Source organism: Delphinapterus leucas, chromosome 3, assembly GCF_059928025.1.
Source record: "Delphinapterus leucas isolate spDelLeu-1000000601 "Yukka" chromosome 3, BTC_Dleu_Yukka2, whole genome shotgun sequence".
Lineage (NCBI taxonomy): Eukaryota > Metazoa > Chordata > Mammalia > Artiodactyla > Monodontidae > Delphinapterus > Delphinapterus leucas.
Genome location: NC_143131.1, coordinates 33,662,034 through 33,688,836, shown reverse-complemented (window position 1 = coordinate 33,688,836; position 26,803 = coordinate 33,662,034). Strand labels below are relative to the sequence as shown.

The 26,803-nt window shown below is 36.2% G+C and overlaps 2 protein-coding genes across 20 annotated transcripts in view; one reads left to right on the top strand and one right to left on the bottom strand.

Annotated features, from left to right (window-relative positions):
• The window catches only part of RICTOR (RPTOR independent companion of MTOR complex 2), a 140,487-nt gene extending 122,684 nt beyond the window's left edge, over positions 1–17,803 (top strand). For 4 of the 8 annotated variants that reach the window (XM_089908791.1, XM_022598783.3, XM_022598774.3 and 1 more), the window contains 7 exons: positions 1,897–2,074; positions 2,847–2,931; positions 3,713–3,946; positions 11,199–11,354; positions 11,691–11,814; positions 13,082–13,220; positions 13,340–17,803. In XM_089908791.1, coding sequence (XP_089764917.1) covers positions 1,897–2,074; positions 2,847–2,931; positions 3,713–3,946; positions 11,199–11,354; positions 11,691–11,814; positions 13,082–13,220; positions 13,340–13,414 — 991 coding nt within the window. In that variant the 3' untranslated portion in view covers positions 13,415–17,803. Of the gene's footprint in view, positions 1–1,896; positions 2,075–2,846; positions 2,932–3,712; positions 4,099–11,198; positions 11,355–11,690; positions 11,815–13,081; positions 13,221–13,339 lie in introns of those variants that run through there. The other 4 variants (XM_022598801.3, XM_022598792.3, XM_089908790.1 and 1 more) reach the window with 3 other exon arrangements.
• Positions 17,471–26,803, bottom strand: part of OSMR (oncostatin M receptor) — a 58,568-nt gene continuing 49,235 nt past the window's right edge. For all 12 annotated transcript variants that reach the window (XM_089908801.1, XM_022598826.2, XM_089908800.1 and 9 more), the window contains 3 exons: positions 25,235–25,316; positions 24,189–24,261; positions 17,471–23,865 (listed from right to left, as the gene is read on the bottom strand). In XM_089908801.1, coding sequence (XP_089764927.1) covers positions 23,290–23,865; positions 24,189–24,261; positions 25,235–25,316 — 731 coding nt within the window. In that variant the 3' untranslated portion in view covers positions 17,471–23,289. The remainder of the gene's footprint in view (positions 23,866–24,188; positions 24,262–25,234; positions 25,317–26,803) is intronic.

Genomic DNA, 26,803 nt, shown 5'->3' with positions numbered 1-26,803 from the left:
CTGAGAAGATTTTTTTTTTTTCTTATAAAATTAGAAGAGTAGTCATACTGATACCTATGGTATAATGGTTAGCATGAATCCAGCATTCTTAAAAACCATATCTTACTGAGTATTTCCTTGGGGCATAGCAGAAAAAACACTGAAGTAGGAATCCTTAATCTTGAGTTATAATCCTGGCACTGAATGAATGAACTTGGAAAAAGTTCCATAAATTATGCTATAATGTCTCATCTGCTTGAAATTCAAAAGTTTTGCAAGCCTCATCAATGCAGAACAAACCCAGGCAAACCTCTCAATTGTTTACCGTGGTAAATCTGTATGGTAAAGTTCATGAATTTTGCAGTATGTAGGCCTCAATTGCCTAATCTAGTGGAGATTGGACTAGATCAAGTGGTTTTAAGCTTTTTTTAAATGTCGCTTTTTAAGTAGAGAAACCTTTCTTCACAAAAACATTGCTATGGAAACCCAAAACGTAGAATATGTAAAAACAGAGCTATTCTGGTTGAAATAGGTATTGTGGAGGTGAGTATTCCAGTAATTTCTTCCCCTTCACTCCAGTAGTCTTTGAAGAGTTCTGTGGAATCACAGAGGTATAACAGAGTACAATTTAAAAACTACTGACCTATTTTATAAAATTTGTAAATTTCAATTATGAGTGGTTTTTAGGTGGAAATTCGTAGAAATCAGTGGGTTTTGCTATGATAATTTTAATAGCTACTATTTATAAAACATTATTTTGTGTTCTTTTCAAAATAATTCTTCATTTTAATATCAGGGTATGTTATTACATTTTAAATGACTTGAGTTTTCAAATAGCAGTATACATATAGTGTGGAACCTTGTGTACTGCCTTGTATATACAAAGCAGGCGTATGATAAATATCTTAGCATGTCTGTTGCATGAATAAAAATCTGTATAAGAAAGGTGTATCTTATGGAAATGTCATTATTCCATGTTATGGAATAACTGGTAAGGAATGCATTGAGGAAATATCAGTGCTTCATATAAAACTGTCTCTTGTAATATTTATATATGATACCATTTTTACTGTTTTTTTTAAGATGTGTACTTTATTTTAATTCTTGGCTGTGTTGGGTCTTCGTTGCTGCGCACGGGCTTTTCTCTAGTTGTGGCGAGCGAGGGCTACCCTTTGTTGCAGTGCACCAGCTTCTCATTGTGGTGGCTTCTTTTGTTGCGGAGCACGGGCTCTAGGGTGCACGGGCTTCAGTCGTTGTGGCATGCAGGCTCTAGAGCTCAGGCTCAGTAGTTGTGGCGCACGGGCTTAGTTGCCCTGTGGCATTCCCCGACCAGGGGTCAAACCTGTGTCCACTGCATTGGCAGGTGGATGCTTAACCACTGCATCACCAGGGGAGTCCCATTTTTACTGTTTTGTGTCTGTCTTCTGTGTTACAAAATCTTATGTTGATAAAGTAATTACCACACAAAGAATAAGTGATTATCCTTATTTTAATAAAAATAATCTTAAATAGAATTAGTAGACGTGCCCTTACTTGTATGATAGCAAATCTAGCAGTCTCAAATGGTTGTGAAGTTAGTTCTTGGATAATACCTCTGTTTTCTGAGGTCAGTTTTTTATTTATTTTTTACTGCTAGATGTTGAAAGTTATCTTAATTGCTCACCTTTTCACTTTTACCTGGGAGACCGTAACAGTTGTTTTTGGTCAACAGTCAACATTACTGACGACCCTTTATATATCAATTTATAAGAGAGAAATACTTTCAAGTATTCATATGTTCTCAGTAAATAAGATGGCACTCTTTAGTACTTGACTAGCTTCCTTTCTTTTATGAAGGTATGAAAATAAACTATAATTCTTTATGTGATTGCTGTAACAAATCAAGAAACTAATATAGTTTTTTTAATGGTATTATAGGTTCATGAAAGCTTTAAGTTATGCTTCGCTAGATAAAGAAGATTTATTAAGTCCTATTAACCAAAATACCCTGCAGCGATCCTCCTCAGTGAGGTCCATGGTGTCCAGTGCAACATATGGTAGCTCAGATGACTATATTGGTCTTGCTCTTCCAGTAGACATCAATGATATATTCCAGGTATCATAAATTCTATTGTTTTCTTATGAGTTGGTTTACGGTTTTTTTCATATTCTATAACTGCTTATTAGAAATTATAATTTAGAGCAAATACTAATTTGGGGGAAGGTGGTATTTTTAGGCAGTGTTATTTAAAGAAATTTTACCATGAGAATTATTTCACTTTTCTCAACTATTCTATACTCTTTTATTTAGCATCTCTGAGTCCCCAGCACATTATCCTTCTCCTCACACTAAATCAGCATCTGGTTTGATTTCTTTATCAGTATATTCTCTATAGAAATTTTAATGCCTAATCTTGCTTTTTAGTCACACTTGACTTATTCCTTATTGTTTTTTTAAATGAGGTATAACTGACATATAACATTGTGTAAGTTTGAAATGTACAATGTATTCCTTGTTTTATTTAATCCTTGATCCTATTTATCCCAAACATGGCAGCCACATGTTGTGCTAATCCCATGAAATACTCACAAATCTCTAGAAGGTAGATAGTACTAAAGAATACACATTTGTTTAGAAGTGTAAAAACATTTTAGATAAATTCTAAAATAATTATTTTAATATCCATTTAAGTCACCAAGAATAGATAAGGACCTTAAGGGTTTTATGCTATTTTGTCAAGTTTTGGTGATTTAACCTTCTTCAGTATCTTTTCATTATAGGTTCATGTGCTATAGTAATTCTGTTTAAATTACATTTCATTTAATTATGCTAATATACATAAAGTGAATTTTTATAACAGGACTTAACCATGACATATCTATTTTAGGTAAAGGATATTCCCTATTTTCAGGCAAAAAACATACCTCCACATGATGATCGAGGTGCAAGAGTGTTTGCCCATGATGCAGGAGGTAATGCATGGTTTTTGTTCTCTTTATATTAAAAAGAAAATTCTTTTCAGTGGGATGACACTAAAAATTCAGGTATACTTACTTTTGGGTCAACTTAAAAAATTATAGCAAAATAATTGTTTGAGTCAATTTAAAATTAAACCACAGTATTTTTTTGCGAGAGACTTAAAGTGTTTTTCCAACTAACAAGCCTCTCAAGAAGACAAAGACCAGATCAGTTGCTTCTGTTTTAAACAAACAATACATGAAAAAATTTTAACACTTACACTCATAGGTCTAAGCAACAGCTGTTTGGGGAAAGGAGAGAAAAATGTACTTATACATTACATGATCTCTCTTTGCTATGAGCTGTGGTATTTTAATTAATATATGCGTATCAGCCACAAATTTAAAGCTTTAAAATCTTGATGATTTTTTCTTAACAAGGACCTCTTTAGACTCGGAATTATTACTTTTCTTTACGCAAATATTAAGAATTGATTACACAAATATTAAGAATTGAAATGATACCTAACTGTATAATCTTAATTTTTTATTTTGTATTTAAAACCCCATATTAAAGTAATATAAGTATATCTGCTGATGTTAATTATTTTCATAATTTAAAGCAAATTATCCTGTTTTTCTCCCCAGTTAAGGTTAGATTTTGAATCATAAAAGGAGTTCTGGTTTTCTTCCCTAATTTCCCTTCTTTAAAATTTCACATAGTTTAAGGCACCTTGAAAGAGGTGTCATTGATACCATCTTCATCAGATTATGTTTTATATTTACTTATGCACAGGTCTTCCATCTGGAACTGGAGGTCTTGTAAAAAACTCTTTTCACTTGCTACGACAGCAGATGAGTCTTACAGAAATAATGAATTCAATCCATTCAGATGCTTCTCTGTTTTTAGAAAGCACAGAAGACACTGGACTACAGGAACATACAGATGATAACTGCCTTTATTGTGTCTGTATTGAAATTCTGGGTTTCCAGCCCAGTAACCAACTGAGTGCAATATGTAGTCATTCAGGTGAGTGATTATGTCCTTCAAGATGAACCCACCTGCCTTTGAATCTGCTCCAGTCACAAGTCATCTCCCAGCCCGATTGATCATCCCTCTTACTCCATTCGCATTACCTCAGCCTTAGTACGGTCACGCAGCATCTCCCTGTGGGAATGTTAGTAAGTTTGTCTCCAGTTTTTTCCCCTTCCAATTCATCTTTCTTACTACTGCCTTGGATTAGGCTGTTGACAGTTTTTTTTACTGCCTATTCAAGTCCAGCACACAAGACTTTGTGTGATCTGTCTACTGTTTTTTTTACCATTCTCCAATCTTATAATTGATACACTGCTACTGACTAGATGTTTTTTGAACAGACTGTGCTCTTTTTCATGGTTCTAGGCATGAAGAGTGTGTGTTCCCTACTGTTCCCTCTTGCGCCTTCTCCTCCTCACACACATGCAAGCTCACACACAGTCCATTTGGCAAGCCCACCTCATCCTCAGAGTTGGGGCTGTTTTATCTTCAAAGCTTTCTGTGACCCTCTTAGTCGTATGTTGACACTTCTTCCTCTTTACTTTCATTGCTCTTTGTACATAGATCTCTTATGATAATTATTGCTTGGTTATTTTTTTCCCTTCTACTCAATAAGTTCCTTCAAGGTATGGTCTGTCATGCCTTTTCATTTTTATTTTCTAATACTCAGCTGCGTACTGCTTTATATACTAGGCACTCAATATTTTTTTGGTGAGGGAGTGAATGAATCAGATCCAGATTCAGCTTTTTTATAAATATGTGTAGATAGCTTTTCTTGGTGAATATCACTTAGACACCCTCAAAAAAATCTAGTTATAACTAAAGTTCTCTGGGTCATTCATCCACGTTTCTCCATGGCATCCTGATTCAGAACTTCCCAACTGATGGGTTGCAGCACACTGTTGTACCACATCCACAAATAGGATATGGATGTGCTGAGAGATTAATCCCCTCCGTGGCTCCATGCGCCAGTTGGGCCTGGGTTTGACAAACCCTTGGACTAGGCACTTACCACTGTGAACAGTCCGGTCCAGGGACCCAGAGTGCTATAATTATTTTCATTTTCTGTGAGCGAAAGGTTTGGGCATTATTGTTCTGATGTACACAGTAAAGAAGATGCTATTTAAAATCATTTGTCTATACATTGTTTATGATATTTTAGTTCTTCTAAGTTCTGTTTCTTCATTTACTCGTTCAACAAATACTTATGAAGCACTTACTGTGGAGGTTTGCTATGTAAGTGTTTTCTCTTTATTTATCAAACGAGATAGGGAAGCCAGCTCCCTAATTACCCAGTCACAAGACAGTCCCAGCTAGTTCTAATCCATTTGTGATTACTGAGCTAGTAATCAAGTGGCGTCACATCAAGTGTGGGACTTGTGGAAGACTTGCTGCAGTCAGCAAGGCTCTCACCTTGGCACAGGATCAGAACCCCTCCACCTGTTGCTCTAGTGATACAAAGTGGGGAGGAGAATAACTCTTAATTGGGAAGTGATTACAGTTTACTATTGATACCCCTCTTGGAGGTATGAAGGGAGGCAGTCTAATTGTTAAAAAGTCACTGAACCTCTATGGATTTATGCGTTCAACTTAATATTTATTACATCACTACTGTGGATCAGGCATTAAACTAGATGCTAGGAAAACAATTGAGAGAGAGAAAAATAGATATTATTCTTACACTCTTTGAGCTTTAATCCAATGGAGAAGGAAATGGATTGACTGACCACTCGATCAATCAGTACACAAATATTAATATAAATACTGCGTTTGTAACAAACACCATCAAGGATAGGTACATGGTATTAACAAAGGAATATAACCAAGTAGGCAGATCAAAGAAGAGACTTCCAAAGAATTGCTGTTGAGCTGTGGTTGAAAGAATGAATAGAACCTAAGTGAAGGCTGGAGTATAGAGAATTTTGAGAGAGAGGAAGCAGCATGAGCAAAGGTCTTCTCTGATGGGAGCAAGTATGGGAAGTAGGAAGGACTAAAAAGACACCTGTGGGAATGGAGCTCAGAAAGCAAAGGGAGAGGAAATACAGAATCAGCCTAGAAAAACGGGTAGGGATGAAGTCCTGCAGAGCCCTTCCTACCCAAAGTGTGGTCAGCAGACCAGCAGCATCAGTATCACCTGAGCACTTATTAGAAATGCAGACTCTGCGCCACACGCAGAATCAGAATCAGCATTTTAACAAGATGCCCAGGTTATTCATGTACACATGAATGTTTGAGAAGCACTGGTATCAGCCATATTAAGTATTTTGTGTATCAGAAAGGAGACATCTTTATTTTCCATGGCAGATAATTAAAAAATAGTTCCTATACTATTTTTTTAAATTGAAGTATAGATAAGTTACAATATTTGTGTTACTTTCAAGTGTACAGCAAAGTGATTCAGTTGTGTGTGTGTATGTATATTCTCTTCTAGATTCTTTTCCATCATAGGTTATTACAAGATATTGAATATAGTTCCCTATGCTATACAGTAGGCCCTTGTTGTTTACCTATTTTATATATAATAGTGTGTATATATTAATCCCAAACTCCTAATTTATCCCCCCCATCCCCTTTGGTAACCATTGTTTGTTTTCTATGTCTGTGAGTCTATTTCTGTTTTGTAAATAAGTTCATTTGTATCATTTTTAGATTCCACATGTAAGTGATACCATATATTTGTCTTTCTCTTTCTGACTTAATATGATAATCTCTAGGTCCATCCATGTTGCTGCAAATGGCATTATTTCATTCTATTTCATGGCTGAGTAATATTCCATCTTCTTTATCCATTCATCTGTTGATGGACATTTAGGTTGCTTCCATGTCTTGGCTATTGTAAATAGTGCTGCTATGAACATTGGGGTGCATGTATCTTTTCCAATTAGAGTTTTCTCTGGATATATGCCCAGGAGTGGGATTGCAGGATCACATGGTGACTCTGTTTTTAGTTTTTTAAGGAACCTCCATACCGTTCTCCATAGTGGCTGCACCAATTTACATTCTCACCAACAATGTAGGAGCATTCCTGTTTCTTCACAGTCTCCAGCATTTACTGTTTGTAGACTTTTTAATGATGGCCATTCTGACTGGTGTGAGGTGATACCTTGTAGTTTTGATTTGCATTTCTCTAATAATTAGTGATATTGAGCATCTTTTCATGTGCCTGTTGGCCTTTTCATTGCCATCTATATGTCTTCTTTGGAGAAATGTTTATTTAGGTCTTCTGCCCATTTTTTGATTGGGTTGTTTGGTTTTTTTTTTTTTTTTGATACTGAGCTGTATGAGCTGTTTGTATATTTTGGAAATTAATCCCCTGTCAGTAGCATTGTTTGCAAATATTTTCTCACAGTCCATAAGTTGTCATTTTGTTTATGGGGTGTTTTTTTTGTTTTGTTTGTTTTGTTTTTTGCTGTGCAGAAGCTTTTAAGTTTAATTAGGTTTATTTTTGTTCTTATTTCAGTTACTCTAGGAGACAGATCCAAAATATACTACTGCAATTTATGTCAAAGAGTGTTCTGCCTCTGTTTTCTTCTAGGAGTTTAGGTCTTTAATCCATTTTGTGTTTATTTTTGTATATGGTGCCAGGGAATGTTCTAGTTTCATTCCTTTACATGTAGCTGTCCAGTTTTTCCAGCACCGCTTATTGAAGAGACTTTCTTTTCCCCATTGTATATTCTTGCCTCCTTTCTCGTAGATGAATTGACCATAAGTGCATGGGTTTATTTCTGGGCTCTCTATTCTGTTCCCTTTGTCTATATGTTATATTTCTGTTTTTGTGCCAGTACCATATTGTTTTGATTACTGTAGCTTTGTAGTTACAGTCTGAAGTTGTCCCCCCTCTACTATGTAATGATCATTTTAAAGGGATGTCAGGACTTGAACACAAGACTTTTCATTCTTTGAAACTTTCAGTCTGGTGGTAGTGTTGGTAGTGTTGGTAGTGGTAGTTGTTCAAAAAATGTTAAAGCTCAGTGGAAAGGCTATTAGGATATTTCCTCACATTTTATTCTGTGTCTACCACCTTTACAGATATTTGTGCATTGTATTGTTTAGTGTGCAAGGCAACATGTTGGCCTTTCAACATTTAGTATTATATGTTTCTTTTGGGTCCACTTTTATGTATACCACCACATTTGCCCTAGTGTAGCTAACCAACTGAGTGGGAAACCTTCTGAGTGTTGTAGACCAGTCCATCTGTGAAAGAGAGAGCACTGGAAAAAAAAATCAGCTAACTATAAAAGATAATGGCAAGAGATCAGTTTGAATGTCTAGGTTATTAAACTGACAAATTTGTGAGGAGTGGGTAGAAACTACATGGGGTAGGGGAGGGCCCTAAAGAGACAGTGGTGGTTTTCAAAATTATTTTAGCTGTAAAACCCATGTTTCAATCAAAATGTATACAAAAGCTCAGTGGTATGCAGATGAGGATGTAAGGGGAACAGTGGGGTGGCACTCCATCTACTAGCCTTGCCCAAGTATAAAATTGGGGGTAGAGGAGGCTAGGAAATGCCAGGGCTTCAAGAAACACTGAAGACCCCTGGTGTAAACATAGCAGAGTGTGAGTTTTGGTATCAAGGAGACTTAGGCTCAAAGCCAAACTTTTCCATCTTATTAGTTATCTGATCTTGGGCAATCTACTTAGTTTCACTGAGCTTTACTTTTAATTTTTTCTTAAATCTCTAAATAGGAATAACGATACCTGCCTTATGGTGTGGTTTTGGTACTTACTAACATGTAAGATTAACATTCAGTAGGCTCTCCGTTAATGGTAACTCACACTAAGTTGTTTATGTTAGAAATAATATTCTTTCATAAATTCTGATAGGTCAGTTAGAATGATCTTACTGTGCTCCTAAGGAAAATCTCCTTGTTCATTTCATTTTACATCCCTGCTGCCAAGGGGAACTGGTGATCAGGTGGGTATATCTACCAGAGACAGAGCTCCTCACAGAAATTCTTAATGTTTTTCATAAAGAATTGTTTCAGCATTTCAGATAAGCTATTTGGCGACTTGACTACTTTCTGATAGGAAAAATTGAGCTTATGATTTTTCTTAATTAACCCATATGGACTTATGTAATTTTTTGCTTAGAGCTTTTTGTTCTTTCCCACATATAGTGGCTGGAGTCAGCCTTATGCCCAGATACAGGGAATAAAGAAGGTATCCAGTTTCTTAGAGTCTGGTCTGTCCTGTGCTTCATGTCTCCATTTTTAATTAAAAGATAAAATAAAGCTGAGCTAGAATATTGTTAATTAAAAAGAGAGGAAGCAGTAAAAGCAAACAACTACAGTGAAGAAACTAAACATCAATCACATAGATAAAATGGTTCAGTTTATGGACATAATGCTTCATCCAAATTAAAAATAATCTTGAAATAAAATGTGTTGAGTAAAAGTATAAGTATCATTGCATTGAATACTTTTTAAGAGAAGATAGAAAATAAAGGTCCCTAAAAGTCAGTATCATCAATATAGTATGCACAGTTTTGCCTTCAGCAGAGTCCTAGACATTACCTTCCATGCATAAGAAGAAGGAGGCCAACTAGCTGGTCCTTTCCCAGTTTCAAGAAGTTTTGGTTCTCCTTATTGTGCCAATTTATAAATAGTGCCTATATTCTACCCACTTGTTCTCTGAAGTTTCCATTTAGCACATGTAGTTATTTCATTAAAAAATTTACTCATATGGTTTATAGCAGGTTTCACACAAAAAAATACCCCATGTAGTAAAAGCCTTCTGTTATCACTATACTTAGGATGCTTTTTCACGTCTTCCAATGGGAGAAACTAATTCTTTTGGCCTGGCTTAGTTAGACTCATGATTTTTTTTTTTTTTTAATGAGAATGAATGATATCTTTAGAAATAAGATGTGGTTGTAACAGGTTAGAAATGTTAGGAGTCATCACTGGTTGAAGGTGAGGCTGAAATGAATTAGTTTATAACTTTTCAGAAACATGTTGATTAAAAGAAGTATAATTTTCTTACTGTTCCTTGCACTGGAATATTTTGTCATTTTACTCCCTGGGAAGCTCATCAACTGAGTCTAAAATAACATAGTCATCTCTTACCTGGTTATTCAGCATTGCTGGTTTTTAAGTACATCTTTAGTTCTCAGATCTTTTGGCAGTAGTTTTATATTTTAAATCAATGTATAATTTAAGTACCATACATTACTTTTAAGTGCCTGACAGATGCATGATTTCCTTAATATTAAAGCTATGCTAAATTGATTTTCTGAGGAACCAAAGCATATTCCGCTTAGTACTATGTAAATATTAATCTTAGGAAGTGCTTAAAGATGAGATGAGGTGGTGATATCTATTCTGTTGAAAACAGCATAGGGAGAGGTAGTGTGTGTTTACATTGGTCTAGTTTCCTGGACTTTTTAAAAAGCTTTTTTAAAAGCTCTTTTTAATACTCTCACAATGTGTTGTAGTGGAAAGAGGACTGAACTAGCTATCAAGAGGTCTCACCTTCTGGCTGAGTGTGTCTCTTCTCTCTCAATCTCTTGTAGCTACTGAGGTTGCATGATTTTCTGGGTTGCCCAATGTTACTTCCTAAAAGGATAACCAAAGACTTTCTGATTTCCATTTGCTCTAATCACTTCAAGTGCTCAGGAAATTTTTAAATAAAAAACATTGATGTCATTTTAACAGCACTAAGATGTTTGGTTGACCTTAAAATCCCATATAGGAGTATACCTTAGCAATGCATGGGTAGTATAGTAAATTTAACTCTAAGGAAGGAACTTATAAGCCCAGGGAACTGTGATTCTAATATTGGTAATCATTAAATGGTGGGAACAACAAGTGATAGAATAATAGATACAGTATAATCCCACTTATGCACCAAAAGAGCAAGAAAGAGAAATTTAAAATAGCAAATATCTGAATTTTTATATATTTAAGAGAGGGGTATTTAGTTTGGGGGTGGGAAGGATGGGAGAGGGGGTAGATAAGGTACCTTCATTTTTTATTCTGTATACATCTTTATTTGAATTCTTTAAATAAACACATATTTATGTATTTTTTATAATTTAGGAGTATAAAATTTTATGTATATATGTCTTTAGAATTTAACAAATTTTACTATCTGAGTGGTCTGAATTTACTTTGAAAATCTTCATCAGGGAAAATAATTATTGAAGACTGGAAAGAGATTACAAGGAATCATCTCTTCTATAGTATACAGTGCAAGCATAGGAATTAAGCCATTATGATCTGTTAATTGATTTAATTTTTTCTTCAGACCTTCAAGACATTCCATATTCTGATTGGTGTGAGCAGACTATCCATAATCCCTTAGAAGTAGTTCCCTCTAAATTTTCGGGCATTTCTGGATGCAGTGATGGAGTGTCTCAAGAAGGATCAGCCAGCAGCACCAAAAGCACAGAACTGCTACTAGGTAAGTTTTCAGATTTAAATCCAAGTCCTGTTAACATAACTATACTTAGTCTGTTGTTGTTGTAGATACATACTGTTAATTAAAGTTGTCTCATAACTATGACAAGTCAGTTTTACTGAGGTATGTTTAGATAACTGTTGCACCTATATCAGCTGCTGATACATACCCTCTTAGCTATCTGCTTTCATTAGAAAGAATTTTGCTCCCAAAATGATTGGCAGGTCATGTGCAATTTATCTCAGTTTTATATATTTGGTAGAGTTGAAAAAACAAATTCCATGAGTTATAATACTTTTCTATTGTGATATAGATAAAATATTTTAATCTTCTCTTCAGGTGTTAAAACAATTCCAGATGATACACCAATGTGCCGTATACTCCTTCGCAAAGAAGTTCTGAGATTAGTCATTAATTTGAGTAGTTCAGTTTCAACTAAATGTCATGAAACTGGGCTTTTAACGTAAGTAAGCTATGAGCATGAGTATTCTTTGTTCTGCTTTTTATGGTGAAAAAGATATTTGACATACTTCAAAAGTTAGACTAATTAGCTTACATCAGTGGTTCTCAACTGCATGGCATATCTGAGTGAGACTAGATTGTCTTTACATACATCAACCAAACTAGCGTACGGTTACAAATTGAATGCAGAAGCAGGTATGTGAATCCAGCTATCTTCTATTCAGCCAGACTTTAAAGAGATCTGTAAAAATGTAAAACAATACCAATCTTCTCACTTTTTTAGTTTTGGGAAATATAGTTTTTTTTCATTAAAGTATATGTATTTATGTTAACATGTAATAATTTTATTTTTTAAATGAATTAATAAATATTTTGAAATTTTCTCAGTTTTACTTTCTTATATGGTAATTATTGATGGCTATCACCCACAAAAAATAAAATTTGTGGGGTTCTCAAGTAATTTTTAAGAAAGTAGGGGTATCCTGAGACCATAAAGCTTAAGAAAAGCTGGCATACATAAAAATAAGTGATATTTTCTTGGTTTAATTTTTCCCTATTTTTACTCCTTTCTTTTAATAAAAGTTGCAGAATTTTTATTGCTTTTCTAAATCACAGCAACATGATAAAAGAAAATTCAGGCAATCTTCAACATCTTTGATTTGCACTATTTAAAGCAGTGGTCCTCAAAAAAAAAAAAAATGCACCTCAGGGTCTCCTGTGGGGCTTTACAAAATAATAGTAACACAGATGCCAGGGTCCCACTGCAGACCTCCTGGTCAGAAGCTCTAAGTATAGTGTGTCCTTAATCTGTGCATTACCCCACACCACCACTGACTCTGAGATGCTCTGCCAGCTAAAAGCCACTGTTAAAGGTTGAAAGATATAGAGAGCCCAGTCAAGGATATTAATAATTTCAGTCTAACTTTAAAAACTTATTTCTATTTTAAAACTTAGTTTTGAAAATACTTGAGTTATCCTAGGCTGATAAATAAATTTTGTAATTTCTCATGCCAGTGATAAAGAATATTTCTGACTTTCCAAGAAGTATTTGTGTTTTTATCATTTTAAGAGATAATCCCAAACTTAAAATAGCTAATGTAAGTGTGAGGTAGGAATATTTACTATTTTATATTCTTATGCCATCACCCAGATGTGCCACTTAATCAATATCTGGAGGAAAAAGATATTTAAAAAGTGATATTTTGAAAGAAAATAGCAAAGTCATTATTATAATTTTTATCACATCTTAGTCTTTTCTTCCATTTTAGAATTAAGGAGAAGTATCCTCAAACATTTGATGACATATGCCTTTACTCTGAGGTTTCCCATTTGCTGTCACATTGCACATTTAGACTTCCATGTCGGAGGTTCATACAAGAATTATTTCAGGATGTACAGTTTTTACAAGTAAGTAAGATTTGTACTTTTGAACTTTATCTTTCAAAAATCTCTTTGAATTAAGTTAAAAGAGATTATATCTGTTGATACACTAGAAAGTCATTAATAATTTACCACTTCTTTTCTAGATGCATGAAGAAGCAGAGGCTGTCTTGGCAACACCACCAAAGCAACCTATAGTTGATACATCTGTTGAATCCTGACCTCATATTTATGATGTATATAGATGTATACTATATATATTCATATTTGTGGACTTCTAAAAGCCTCAGAAAATGCCGATTGACTGGGCAGCAAAGATAGGAGTATCTTCTCTACGCTGTTTCAGCAATTACTGGTACATGAGCAGTTGGAACTGCGGACTTCCCTAACCGAAACAACTTCCTCTCTCCCCCGTTGAGCCCTTTTAGGGGTTCATTGTTCATTACCACAGTTTTAAGAGTTTTAGTTACCATTGTATGCAAGAGCCAAGCACTGAATACCTACATAGGTTTTCTGTTTTTTCATTTTAAGAGCATAATAACAGTGGAACAATAATAAGATATGCAGAAGCACCCTTCACACCGTTATTTCTGAATTCTTTTTTTAGGGTAAATATAAAGATGCCTTGTTTGTTAACTAATTTGTGGAAACTAGGAATCAGTGTCTCTGAGGGTGCATCCTATTAGCACAATGGGGTGTGCTGTAACTGCTGGTATTAGAGGGGGATCTTTGGCCCTTCCACTTTTTTCTTCATGTTTATAACACTACTTCAGAGGTTTGTAGCCTCACAGCGAAAGAAGAGCCTCAACAACCAGGACTTATAAATTATTTTTACATTACTAGACTTACATAAAGTTTCTTGTTTTCCATCTCTTCAGTTTTGTTGCAATGTGTTATTGTAGGCTATTTGAACTAATTAAGGTTTTTCACTACAGTTCCTGATTAAAATCAGAAAATTATTTTATAATTCAAAGTATTTTCCATTCATAGAATGCATATATTTTCAGTGGACTTCCATTTTCATCAGCTTCCCATATCACCATTTTAAACCGTAACTTGAACAAGCACTATTAATTTAGACCTAAAGCAAAAGAAAGCATTAAATAAAATCTTGCATCTCTTGAGGAAAAGATAAGTTTGCCTACAATTTATACATTCCATGGGAAAAGAAAAGCCATAGTTCCTTTTAAAAAATCATTAATGAAACTTACTATTACGATTAAAAATTGTAGTGAAAAGCCTTAAGTACCAAATTTTAAAGCAGCAGTAATTTAATTTTTATATCAGTGTTCTTGTTTTGCACAAACTAAATGCAGTGATAGGTGAGTTTATGAGTACAGTAATTGCCTTTATCACATTTGCAAAATTAAGTTGATGAGGGCAAGGTTTTGTTTATTTGTGTGTTTAATTTGTGTATGTCTAAAAATATTTGGAAATCTTTACAGGAATTAAACATATATGCAAATTTGTATATAAAAAAGCATGGCCATCCTCATTAGAATGCTTGTAAATGAAAGGATTATCTTTTTTGAGGTCTATATATAAATAGAAAAAAAAATCCAGCTGGACTGATTAGGACCCTTTTTAATTCGTTTAGACCATTTTTACAGTTATGCATCAGCTCTGACACAGTCATAGTACATGGATTAATATCCTCCCATATTACAGATCCTTTTTATAATGGGCTTGTTCTTTGAGATCTCTGTAAAGAACCCTGTGAACTAGAAAACGTAACTCACAGAGATTTTTTTTTTTTTTTTTTAATATACTGGCACTGAAAGTTCCAATTGGGATGAAGCATTTCATCTCACTTCATAACACCTCTTTGACTGCACTTCAGTGAATTGTTCTTATGTGCACTGTGTAGCAACTTACATTATAACAAAGCAGATAAGGGCTGTAAGCTTCTGCTTATGTTAAAAAGTGGTTCTTCAGATTTTCTTTCATAAAATCCAATTGAAGATAAAAGAAATGCTTTTTTTTTTTTAACTTTAATTTATCACTGAACCCAAGTGTTTATTTAAATGTTAACAGTACTTCTAAGAACGTTGCCTGTCACCTTGGTCTTTGGTCTTGGATTATTAAACTGCCTTCCAGAGAACCAATGTCAGAGATACTAGACCAAATAGTGATTAAAAACTCCAAAGGAGGTGATGTAGTAATCTTATGAATAATGGGATTAACATATTTTAGACATTCATTTTAAACACTACCTCAGTTAATATAAAATCTGTGGTTTAATCCCTCAAAAGTTAACAGTAAATTTTTTGTTACACACACACACACCCCCATCCATCCATCCCTGGACCCCACCTCACTCATCCATCCTGAAATGAAGTCTTCATTACTATTAGCCTGAACAGTTTTTTTGATTATTACTTTGAAAGATGTGTGTATATATCATAATATTTGCCTATAGCACTTAGTTTGGGGAGACAAGAGCTTTGTGGTTCTCAGTAATCTATGAAAAAAAGATGTCTATACTTAAATGTATAGTGCTGTTTGGTTTATCCATGTTTCACTGACAGGTCTAATATGTTTCCTTTAAGTACTTATTTGTATAAAAGTAGACTTCTATGATGAAAAATGCTCACATGCGGTGCCAAGTGATTTACTTAAGTGTTTAAAATATTAAATTATAGCAGAAAAGGTTAGGAATGTTGTCAGTGGTAATAGAAATAATTGAGAAAAGCACCTATATGTAATAGATATTACCAGACTATAAAATACCAAAATAATGTCAATACTGTAGTTTTCCAAGATTTTAGAATTAATCTTAGTCCATATAAATTTGTACTACTGGTAATTATTGAATAATTTGGAGGAATTTGGGCAGTTGTGCTGGTTGTAAACTGTGAATTTCTAATTGTAAAGTGAATTGTCATTTCTAATTGAAATTTTTTTCAAGAACAGATTTCAGCTTCACATACTAATAAGTAAATACTGATAAATAAGGAAATTAGAAATTAGTATTTGTAATTAAATATGGTCTAAAATTTCTTATACTTTTACTTCCTATTTATGCTTAGATAGACTTGAGGAGGGAAAAAGTCTTTTCTCCCTAATAAAAAATTTTCTAATGAAGATTGGTAGCATAAGGGCATTCTGTAAGACATTGACTTTGAAAGAGGCTCTTTGAAGGTATATACTTTATTATGGTAGTTACTCTAACATCAGGTGTATAAGTCCTTTTGAAATGGGGTGGCTTTAATAATTTTGAGCTCTTTTATCCAGAGCTTGAGGTAATTAAAGCTGAGTTTTTCTGGGCATATTACAATGGCAGAGTGTTCAGCAGTGAGGTGGGAATGCTTATTTAGATTTGTCTCCTGCTATTTATATAAATTTTTTTTCATTCCATTCAGAGGATGCCTTTTATTCCCACATTAAAGCACAGATCATTAAGCAATAAAAAGCAATCAAATTGTCATCCAAATTATAACTGCAGTTACTTTTGCATGGTAAGAGTGAGGTGCTAATTTTGTGTGAGAGGAGCTTTGTAAACTACCTTGGGAAAAGGTCCTTTGGAAGTAAGGTTTTTCCCCTTTTGTCCTATGCTTCCAGTTTGGTCTCAAATTCACAATCCATTGAACATGGGAAAAAAGAAACAATTAATTGAGAGAGTTTTATGAGAAGAGCTGTTGGAGTAAAAGAACATTTCACATTTTCCAAAATGTAAGTTGGGAAAGGTCTCCCTTGTCTCCCCATTCAGGGAATACATTATTACCAGCTTCATTTCAAGAGTATCACTACAGTGAGAGTTTGATTATAAAAGCATACCGGTAAAATTAATAGCAGTGCTTATCAGACAATATTGAAATCTGTGAGAATCTTTCTAGGAGCATTTGTTTTTTCTTTTAGTTTTAGGTTCCCAGGGTAGTTTTCATTCATAGTAGTGTTTTATGACTCACACAGAATGTGGATTTTCTCCCCTTTAGAGTATTTTTGTAATATAGGTGGATAGCTATGCCACAGCATGCATAAATTGCACATTTTGTTTGACCTTCTTTATAAAATATTTAATTTGAAAAATATAATTTATGCCAAAAAAGTATATCTTGTAATTTTGCCACTAAATAGGTTGATTTAGCACAAAATGCAAAGTCTTGGGGCAGAGGAGGGGGGAGATTAAAACTTTCATAGATAATAGTTGAAAATGTTCCATTATTGGCCTGTCAGAAACCCTAAAGCTGCATTGTAAAACAAATGGTGTAAATTAGTTTTGAAAAGTGGTAAGGGATTGTGAAAAAAATCTGACTTAATGCTCCCTAACCACAAAATTTTCTTTTTTATTTAGTAATACGCTGCTACATATTTGGAGGTTCTGGTGTTTGTAGGTCACTGAACAGACATTGAAATCTGATTTATATTGTATAACTGTAACATAGAAAGAAAAAGTATTTATATATTTTCCGTAAGAATATTTCATTGAGTTGTGTATAATTTAAATAAGGTTTGTCCTCTAACGGTTTTGCTCACCTTGATTTTTTTTTGTGGTTTTCTTGTTTTTGTATAATGTGTACAGTTTTATGTCAAGGGCATTAAAAGCCTCCTGAAGCATAATCTTATCAAAGGGATACATTCTTAATAAAATGTACTTAAAAATTCTTAAACTTGTGTCATTCTATTTGAAATTTTAAAACCATCAGTGTTGATTTATGTACCACTGAGGCTGGTAAAAGTGACTTTTAGGTACCATAATTAAGAATCTGGTTCAGTAACACATAGCGGCTTGTTCCAAATGTTTTAAAATAGCTATTTATACTTTCTAAACACTTCATAATCTAATCAAATATCTTTACAGTTTTTATTTTTTAACTGCAGTTTATTGTAAAGGGTTTGAAAAAGTGGATCGATCTATAGAACAATTCTGATTCTTTTAGTGATTAATATACAGAATGAGCAATGATGGTATGATGGTAACTTTTCTGTATAAGCTATTTGATTTCTCACACAGAAACTGGCCTGGATCAAGGAAGCTAACCTACAGCCACCTAGTGGCAAAAGAAAATACCACAAGGGGAATTACAAGCCTGGAGAATAAAATTCAATGTCAAAGCTAGGGTCTGTTACAGTTGATTAAATGTGGTAAAATGTATTCAGAAATAGATTTGTTTTGGATAGTTTGGTTTTTAAGCACATGTGTATCATTTTCATATTGCCTTCTACTATTGTTTTTCAACAAAAACGTAGTTGGCCCCCAAATAAACTAAAAGCACGCTTAACCATCATCACACAGCTCACCTCTGAAAACTGTGATGATATAGCTGAACTTCAGACAGTTTGTTTCATTTTTTAAAACTCTTTGGTATATAAAGTACTGTCCTAGAGAAAGAAAAATATCCTGTGATATCCCTTATGTGTGGAATCTAAAAAGAAACGATACAAATGAACTTATTTACAAAACAGAAACAGACTCACAGACTTAGAGAACTAACTTATGGTTACCAGGGGGGAAGGGTGTGGAAGGGGATAGTTAGGAAGTTTGGGATCGACATGTACACACTGCTATATTTAAAATAACCAACAGGGACCTACTGTATAGCACAGGGAACTCTGTTCAGTGGCAACCTGGCAGCCTGGGTGGGAGGGAAGTTTGGGGGAGAATGTATACATGTATAGGTATGGCTGAGTTGCTTGGCTGTGCACCTGAAACTATCACAACATTGTTAATTGGCTATCCTCCAATACAAAATAAAAAGTTTAAAAAAATTTTTAAAAAAGTACTGTCCTAGTCCATTCGGGCTGCTGTAACAAAATACCACAGACTGGGCAGTTTATAAACAACAAATTTATTTCTCACACTTTTGTTGGCTGAAAGTCTCAAATCAGAGTGTGAACATGTTTGGGTGAGGGCCCTCTTTCAGGTCCCAGACTTCTTGTGTCTTGTGTCCTCACATGGCAGAAGGGACTAGGAAACTGTAGCGTCTCTTATAAGAGCATTAATCCCATTCATGAGAGCTCTAGCCTCCTGACCTAATCACCTCCCAAAGGCCCCATCTACTAATACCATCATCTTTGGGTGTTAGGATTTCAACATAGGAATTTGGGGGGGGCATCATTCAAACCATAGCAACTAATTTTGTATTGATTTCAAAAAAACCCAAAATGTACTAAAACTTTGTTTCTTTAATGCTTAGAGGACAAAGACAACTACATTTGCTTAGTCCTTTAAATTGAATGTATTTAGTCATTGTAAGTATTATTTTAACTGCTAATTTTGAAGGCTTTTAATCGTCTGTTGTATCTCTTCGAAGGTTTTAATTTTTTTTTTTTTTTTGGCCGCACCTTTTGGCATTTTGGATCCTAGTTCCCTGACCAGAGATTGAACCCGCATCCCCCTGCAGTAGAATTGCAGAGTCTTAACCACTGGACCACCAGGGAAGTACCTCTTCAAAGATTTTCAAAGTCCTACTTTATGCAAAATGTTTAGTATGTTTTGTAATTTTTTTGAAAGCTAATCTTTCCACAGAGCTCTTAGAAGAAATATTTGATGTTGTCTAATTCAACCTGATTTTCTTAATCATATTCTAGTGGAGAATTAGTTTCACTAGAATTAGTGTGAGTCAGGTGTTGGAATGTCAGCAGGCACTTTCAGCAGGTCCATAGCTCTGCTATGTGACTAGGTCCCTGCTCCCAGCCTATCTACCTGCAGCTGAGGACCAGTCACCAGGCCGAGGCATTATTTATTTGTAGGTCATTATTTGCCAGTTTTTCCCACCATCAAAATATCCTGATATTGCTAAGGAATATTACTAACTAGGTTTTAGATGTGATTTTTTTTTTAATTTTAATTCTTTTAATTTTTTATTTTATATTGGAGTATAGCTGATTTACAATGTTGTGTTAGTTTCACATGTACAGCAAACTGATTCAGTTATATGTATACATATATCCATTCTTTCTTAGATTCTTTTCCCATGTAGGTTATTACAGAATATTGAGTATAGAGTTCGCTGTGCTATACAGTAGGTCCTTGTTGATTATTTTATATATAGTATTGTGTATATGTTAATCCCAACCTTCTAATTTATCTCTCCCACCCCCCCACCTTTCCCCTTTGGTAACCATAAGTTTGTTTTTGAAGTCTGAGTCTGTTTCTGTTTTGTAAATAAGTTCATTTGTATCAGCTTTTTTTAGATCCCACATGTAAGTGATACCATGTTTGTCTTTCTCTGACTTACTTCACTTAGTATGATAACCTCTAGGTCCATCCATGTTGCTGCAAATGGCATTATTTCGTTCTTTTTTATGGCTAGCGGTCCATTGTATATATGTACTACATCTTCTTTATCCATTCCTTTGTTGATGGACATTTAGGTTGCTTCCATGTCTTGGCTATTGTAAATAGTGCTGCAATGAACATTGGGGAGTGCATGTATCTTTTTGAATTATGGTTTTCTCAGGCTATATGTCCAGTAGTGGGATTGCTGGGTCATATGGTAGTTCTATTTATAGCTTTTTAAAGAAGCTCCATTCTGCTCTCCATAGTCGTTGTACCAATATACACTCCCACCAATAGTGTAGGAGGGTTCCCTTTTCTCCACACCCTCTCCAGCATTTATTGTTTGTAGACTTTTTGATGATGGCCATTCTGACCTGTGTGAGGTGATACCTCATTGTAGTTTTGATTTGCATTTCTCTGATAATTAGCAATGCTGAGCATCTTTTCATGTGCTTTTTGGCCATCTGTATGTCTTTGAAGAAATGTCTATTTAGATCTTCTACCCATTTTTTGATTGGGTTGTTTGATTTTTTGATAGGTATGATCTTTTAAAAGGTATTATGGCTATATTAGAAAAAGTAAAGCCTATTTAGAGAAACAAATATTTACAGATGAAATGATTTGCTTCAAAATCATATCAGGAGGGAGACTGAATAAGAGTACAGATGGACTAAAATAAACATGGTTTAGTGGCTGTTCGGATTGATGACAATACATAAGGGTTTGTTAAACTCTTCTCCGTTTGTATATATTTGAAATTCTCCATGAGTTGTTTTTTTTTAATCGTAATAATTCTGACACATGAATACAAATTTCAAAGTTTCTGAATAACACTTCTTAAAATGATGCTGTTAAATGGCATATAGGTTTCAAATACTAAGTTATTTGGTTATTCACAAAGATGGGAGAAGAATGTTTACAGCCAAAACTATAGTCATAGTGATACTGTAAGGACAAAGTTATATAGCCCAGCATTTCCTATTGGTATGTCGTTATATTTCAGAAAGACATCTTCGTTTGACTTAGACCAATGATTCTCAAAGTCAAGTGTGCATCTGAATGCCTGGGAACTTATGAAATATATGGATTCCAGGCCTTGGACCACAGAGATTCTGGTTATGAGATTTGGACTGGTACCCAGGAATTTACATTTCTAGTAAGCTTATTTATCGGCTATAATAATTGTTAAGGTTTTCATTTCATTGAGGTAGAGAAAACAAAATAATGCAATGGTGAAATATTTTAATTAAAGCTTATTGCAACAAAAATGCCTTCAAGGTTTTGTGGATTATTTTTTTTAAAGAAAATCTTTATGAAAGATACTATTTACAAATCAATCATCACTGTCATTGATGTTTCTATGTACTTTTATAATTGCATCATGACAAACTCAAAGAGGCTAAATGATAACAATACTGGCCCCAGAGTCTTCTCAGAACTCTTAATCAAGATACTTGTTTGTACTATGTTAGGTGTACATAGCCCATTATTCAGCCAAAGGCTTAGTTATATAGAAGGAAAAAGTTGAAAAGCCTGAACAGAAGTCCGGGTTTGTGTATATTTAGGTCAGTTGACAGCCATCTTCCTTTCAGCTGTGGCTCCTTCTCTCTCATTCTTCATAGTGTGGAATGGCACAGCGCAGGGCATTCGGTACCAGAAGCACAGGCAGCGTCATGTCCACCACAACAAAGAAAAAGGAGCCCCTAATTATGCTTGTTTAGAAGTGTGGTAAGTAAACATTAAGGGTTGTCGGGCAGAAAGAAGTGAAAAGAACTCTAGCATGATTGAACACCTACTATGTACCAGGTATGTGCTTTGCATATATTGGTTCAAAGGGACAAAGCTGCTGCTGAGCCACTACAGGAGTTCCCACTCCATTTAGCCTTTTGCAGTTATATCTAAATGATGTTCAACAATGAGGTTTCACTTTATTATGTTAGCATAATAGGAATATAAGGAGCCAGTGAAGGCATTATCTTGACCCAGACAGCCTACTGCAGAGTCCAAAAGATGCTTACTGAAAATAGGTCATTTATATACCAGAGTTCTTGAAAAAAAGAGGAACCATAAATGTGAATGGAATTAATGACATTATCCTTTTATCTGTTCTGAGGTAGTCATCAAAAGTTGTGGTAGAAGACATGCCTACTAAGTAGGAGTGCTATAATCTTGACGCTGAGGCAGGGGTTCCATGCCAGTCCCACTCTTTAACCGTGGTAAACTAAACAGGACAATTGTGGGGATCTCATCGATTCATTCGCATGTCTTACCTATTAGATAAGGTCTAATAGGAAGAGTTCATTTTACTACATCAATGAACTACAAATTATCATCACTTCAAGGCAAGTCTAAAATCTGTTTTGGTCTCAAATATCTGCGACTTCATTAAACACACCCAGAATAAATTAACATTGACAGTTTATGCTCCAGTAACGAATCTTCTGTAGCCTTTATTAAAGCCTGAAGTCTAGTTCCTTTACTCTTGAGATATTAAATGTGGGGTAAAACTTAATGGAAGTACTTTCTTACTAAAAACTGAACTTCAAGGACCTGTCCAGTACTGAGTGGATGGGGTCTATCCCTTTGTCAAGTGCCAAGTCTGCTGTTGCAAAGGTGAACGTGGAACTCGCAGCAGCAAGGTAAGCCTGTTCCCATGATCCTGCCATTTCTACAGTGAGCCTGCTCCAAGGATGAATGTTAAGTTTCATAGCTTCTGACCTTCAAAACCTAGCAAGATTATATAAATCAATCAGACCTGACAATGGTGATGATAGCTCACTGGGATTAAGCCCTGAGGTATCTGGTGATGGAATGGTGCCAGCTATGCTGCTCCTAGGATCTGTGTAGCGTAAGGATACGAAATGGGTACACTGCTTAGCGGCAGTGTTCCCCTTGACCTAAAAGGGTAGTGGAGGAGAGGCTGCTGTTCTCACTTGGGGGAGCGGAGGCAAGACCCAGGGGTATGGCCGTTTGCATTTTATACTCTGAACAGAGTGCTGGCTCTGGTGGATTTGTTGGCAGGCTGTCCTTGTCTCCAGAGGTGGGTGAAGCCAACTGGGACACATAATTCAAATTAGCTTCTCCGGCTGGGATTTCTCCCAGGGAATTCATGTAGTTTTGTTCCAGTGCCTTTAGTAAATTTTCAGGTGAAGTCAGTGGTCCCAGCTGATGTCGTGGGGCTTGAGGGGTTACTGGGAAATGTCCACAAGAAGCAAAGTCAGAAGCTGCCTGATTATAGGTGAAGTTCTCAAAACAGATGCAAGGTCCAGGGCCAGAGTAGTTCTTCTCCGTCGGAAGGAGGTAAAGGTAGGCAGGCTTAGTAAATTCAGTTTCTGTGGGTGACTTCCTAGTGCCTAAGAACTGTATCTTACTCCCTTCGGGCTTGTTTATAACTTCAATAGCATCTGGAACACAGTCGTTGACATACATTATTGTTAGATGAGGATTCTCCTGGAACAGAAACAAAAAATGTGCAAAGATAATGTGTGTGTGTGTATCACAGTATATAAAGTATGTGAAACGCACTTAGAGCTTCAGTTTTTGTTGTTTTATCCTGGTCACAAGTTAACTGGAGGTGATGTTGAAAACCAAAAGATATCCCGACAGAAGAAATCAAAGTTGTGTTCAACCCTTTCATGGCTATGGGAGCAGAAGAGGCTTTTGCTTTGTGACATCTTCCTGAGAAGGTCTAGGAGTGTATGATTATTATAGCCCCAGCCCTGGGTTGGTCTTTAACAAGCATATGAGTATCCATACAATTTCCCAGCATTTACCTTGGATTTTATTAATGACAGGACACTGCTCTTGTAAGGGTTTGGACTATCAGGATAACACTTCTCCTTCAGCCTAGAAAAACAGTGAAAATTAGACTGAATTTTGCAATATAGCGGAATGGTTAAGAGTGAGAACGCTGGAGTCAGACTCCTGGGTTCTAATCCGTGCTCTGTCAATCACTCATGAACACTGTAACCTTAAGCAAGCTTTTTAACCCTTCTATGCTTTAATTTCCTTACTGGTTCAATGGAGATCATTACGGTGGTGATGGTGGTGTTGGAAGCATTAAATGAATTGTTATATGTAAAGCACTTAGAACACTTCCAAGTACATGGTAAGTGAAATATAAATATTAGCTATTGCTATGAACAAATTTGGCAACATTTTAAAATAGTTGGTTTCCTTATTATTATTATTTTTGGCTGCGTTGGGTCTTTGTTGCTGTGCGCGGGCTATCTCTAGTTGAGGCGCGTGGGCTTCTCATTGTAGTGGCATCTCTTGTTGCGGAGCACGGGCCCTAGGTGCGCAGGCTTCAGTAGTTGCGGCACGCAGGCTCAGTAGTTGTGGCACGTGGGCCCTAGAGCACAAGGGCTTCAGTAGTTGCGGCACATGGGCTCTAGAGCACAGGCTCAGTAGTTGCGGCACATGGGCTCTAGGGTGCGCAGGCTTCAGTAGTTGTGGCACACAGGCTCAGTAGTTGTGGCTCACGGGCTCTAGAGCACAGGCTCAGTAGTTGTGGCACGTGGGCTTAGTTGCTCCACGGCATGTGGGAGCTTCCCGGACCAGGGCTCGAACCCATGTCCCCTGCATTGGCAGGCAGATTCTTAACCACTGCGCCGCCAGGGAAGTCTAGTTTCCTTATGTATTGATTTATTGCTTATCTGTTGATAAACAAGATTGTTTAAAACTTATCATATTTCCACCAAATCCTCCTTTGTTCTTTCCTTTTCAGCACTTTTCCTCATATTATCAGGTGTGACTTCTGTCTCCTTTCTAGATTTTTCTTTGACTCCTTCTTGGATAAAAACCTTCCCCGCACACTTACCACTGACTTTTTAAGTAGCAAATTATCATGACGATCAAAATGCAGAAAATCATGGGCAGGATGATGTGTATCAGTGTATGGGCTGGAGAGGAAAAAGAAAGGGATATTTTTAATGACTGCTTTTCCCTCAAAGGAATAAAAATAGTTTTACATGTCTTTTATTCCTCAAAACTCCATTTGTGCAAGGTTCAATATGAGTTCTGTCTGACTGCTGGGGGACAGGGCAGTGAGACCAACCAGCCAACACAGGGAACCATTTGCTCTCAACACTTGTGACTCAAACCCATACCTCTCCTGACAGACTGGATCATTACTCCCCATTCTTTACTCCCTCCCTGTATGAGAATTACACTCCACACACTTGACTTGTGGGCTCAGCCACGTGAGTTGGTTTGGCCAATGGGAGGTGAGTAGTGGTCATGCTGGTTGGTAGCTGCGTTCAGTGTGCTTGTAGTTGGCTTGCTCTCTTGTGTTCCTGTGACCCACTCTGAGAAGAGTTGGTCCCTCAGAGCCACTGTCCCTTCAGCCTAAGCCTCAGGGTGAACCTACATGGAACAAACCTGCCTGAAGCTTGGAGTCCCACCTGGCCCAGCCTACATGAGCCAAGCCAGGAGCATGAAAAGAGAGATTTAGTTTTGTATGCCATTGAGATTTTGAGGTATTTTATTACATGTCAAAAATTGATGAATGCACCCCTTCTAGTTAGGCTCTGAGAAAATTACCTAAGTCATCAGCCGGGATAACTATTCTATTTTTATTTCTCACATATGTCAACCTGTACTTCATTTTCATAAATGCCCATCTTCCTGGTCTCACTGCTTGCAAATCCGCCGAAGAATATTTCAGCTGGGTTGGTAAACATCCTCTTTTATAAAAGCAGATCGCACGAAGGGGTTTGGAGGCTGACAGTCATTCACATGTACATATATTCCTGTTCAATCCCTTTGCCTCCCTGCCCTCCTCATCCCCCTCCACAGCTGTCCTGCAGGAATGGGGCCTGACTTGTGGTGCTGGTGGATAACGCTGGAGTTTTGTCAGGGAGGGCAGGCCCAACCCAGTGCTCTGAGGAAGCACAGGGCTCTGGAGAAAAGGACATGGGAAGGTAAGAGGGTGGCAGAGAAAGCACCTCGACAACTGGCCTAAAATTATCCCTGACACCAGGTAAGGCGAAAGAAACTCCTCCTGACACCACTAAAGAACACCTTGCTCTTGGACTTCCCTGGTGGCGCAGTGGTTAAGAATCCACCTGCCAATGCAGGGGACACGGATTCGAGTCTGGGAAGATCCCACATGCCACAGAGCAACTAAGCCCGTGCACCACAGCTACTGAGCCTGCACTCTAGAGCCCTGTGCCACAACTACTGAGCCCACGTGCCGCAACTACTGAAGCCTGTGTACCTAGAGCCCGTGCTCCACAACGAGAGAAGCTACTGCAATGAGAAGCCCGCACACCGCAGCGAAGAGTAGCCCCTGCTCACCACAACTAGAGAAAGCCTGCATGCAGCAACGAAGACCTAACACAGCCAAAAATAAATAAATAAAAATAAATCAGTACACATATGTTTAAAA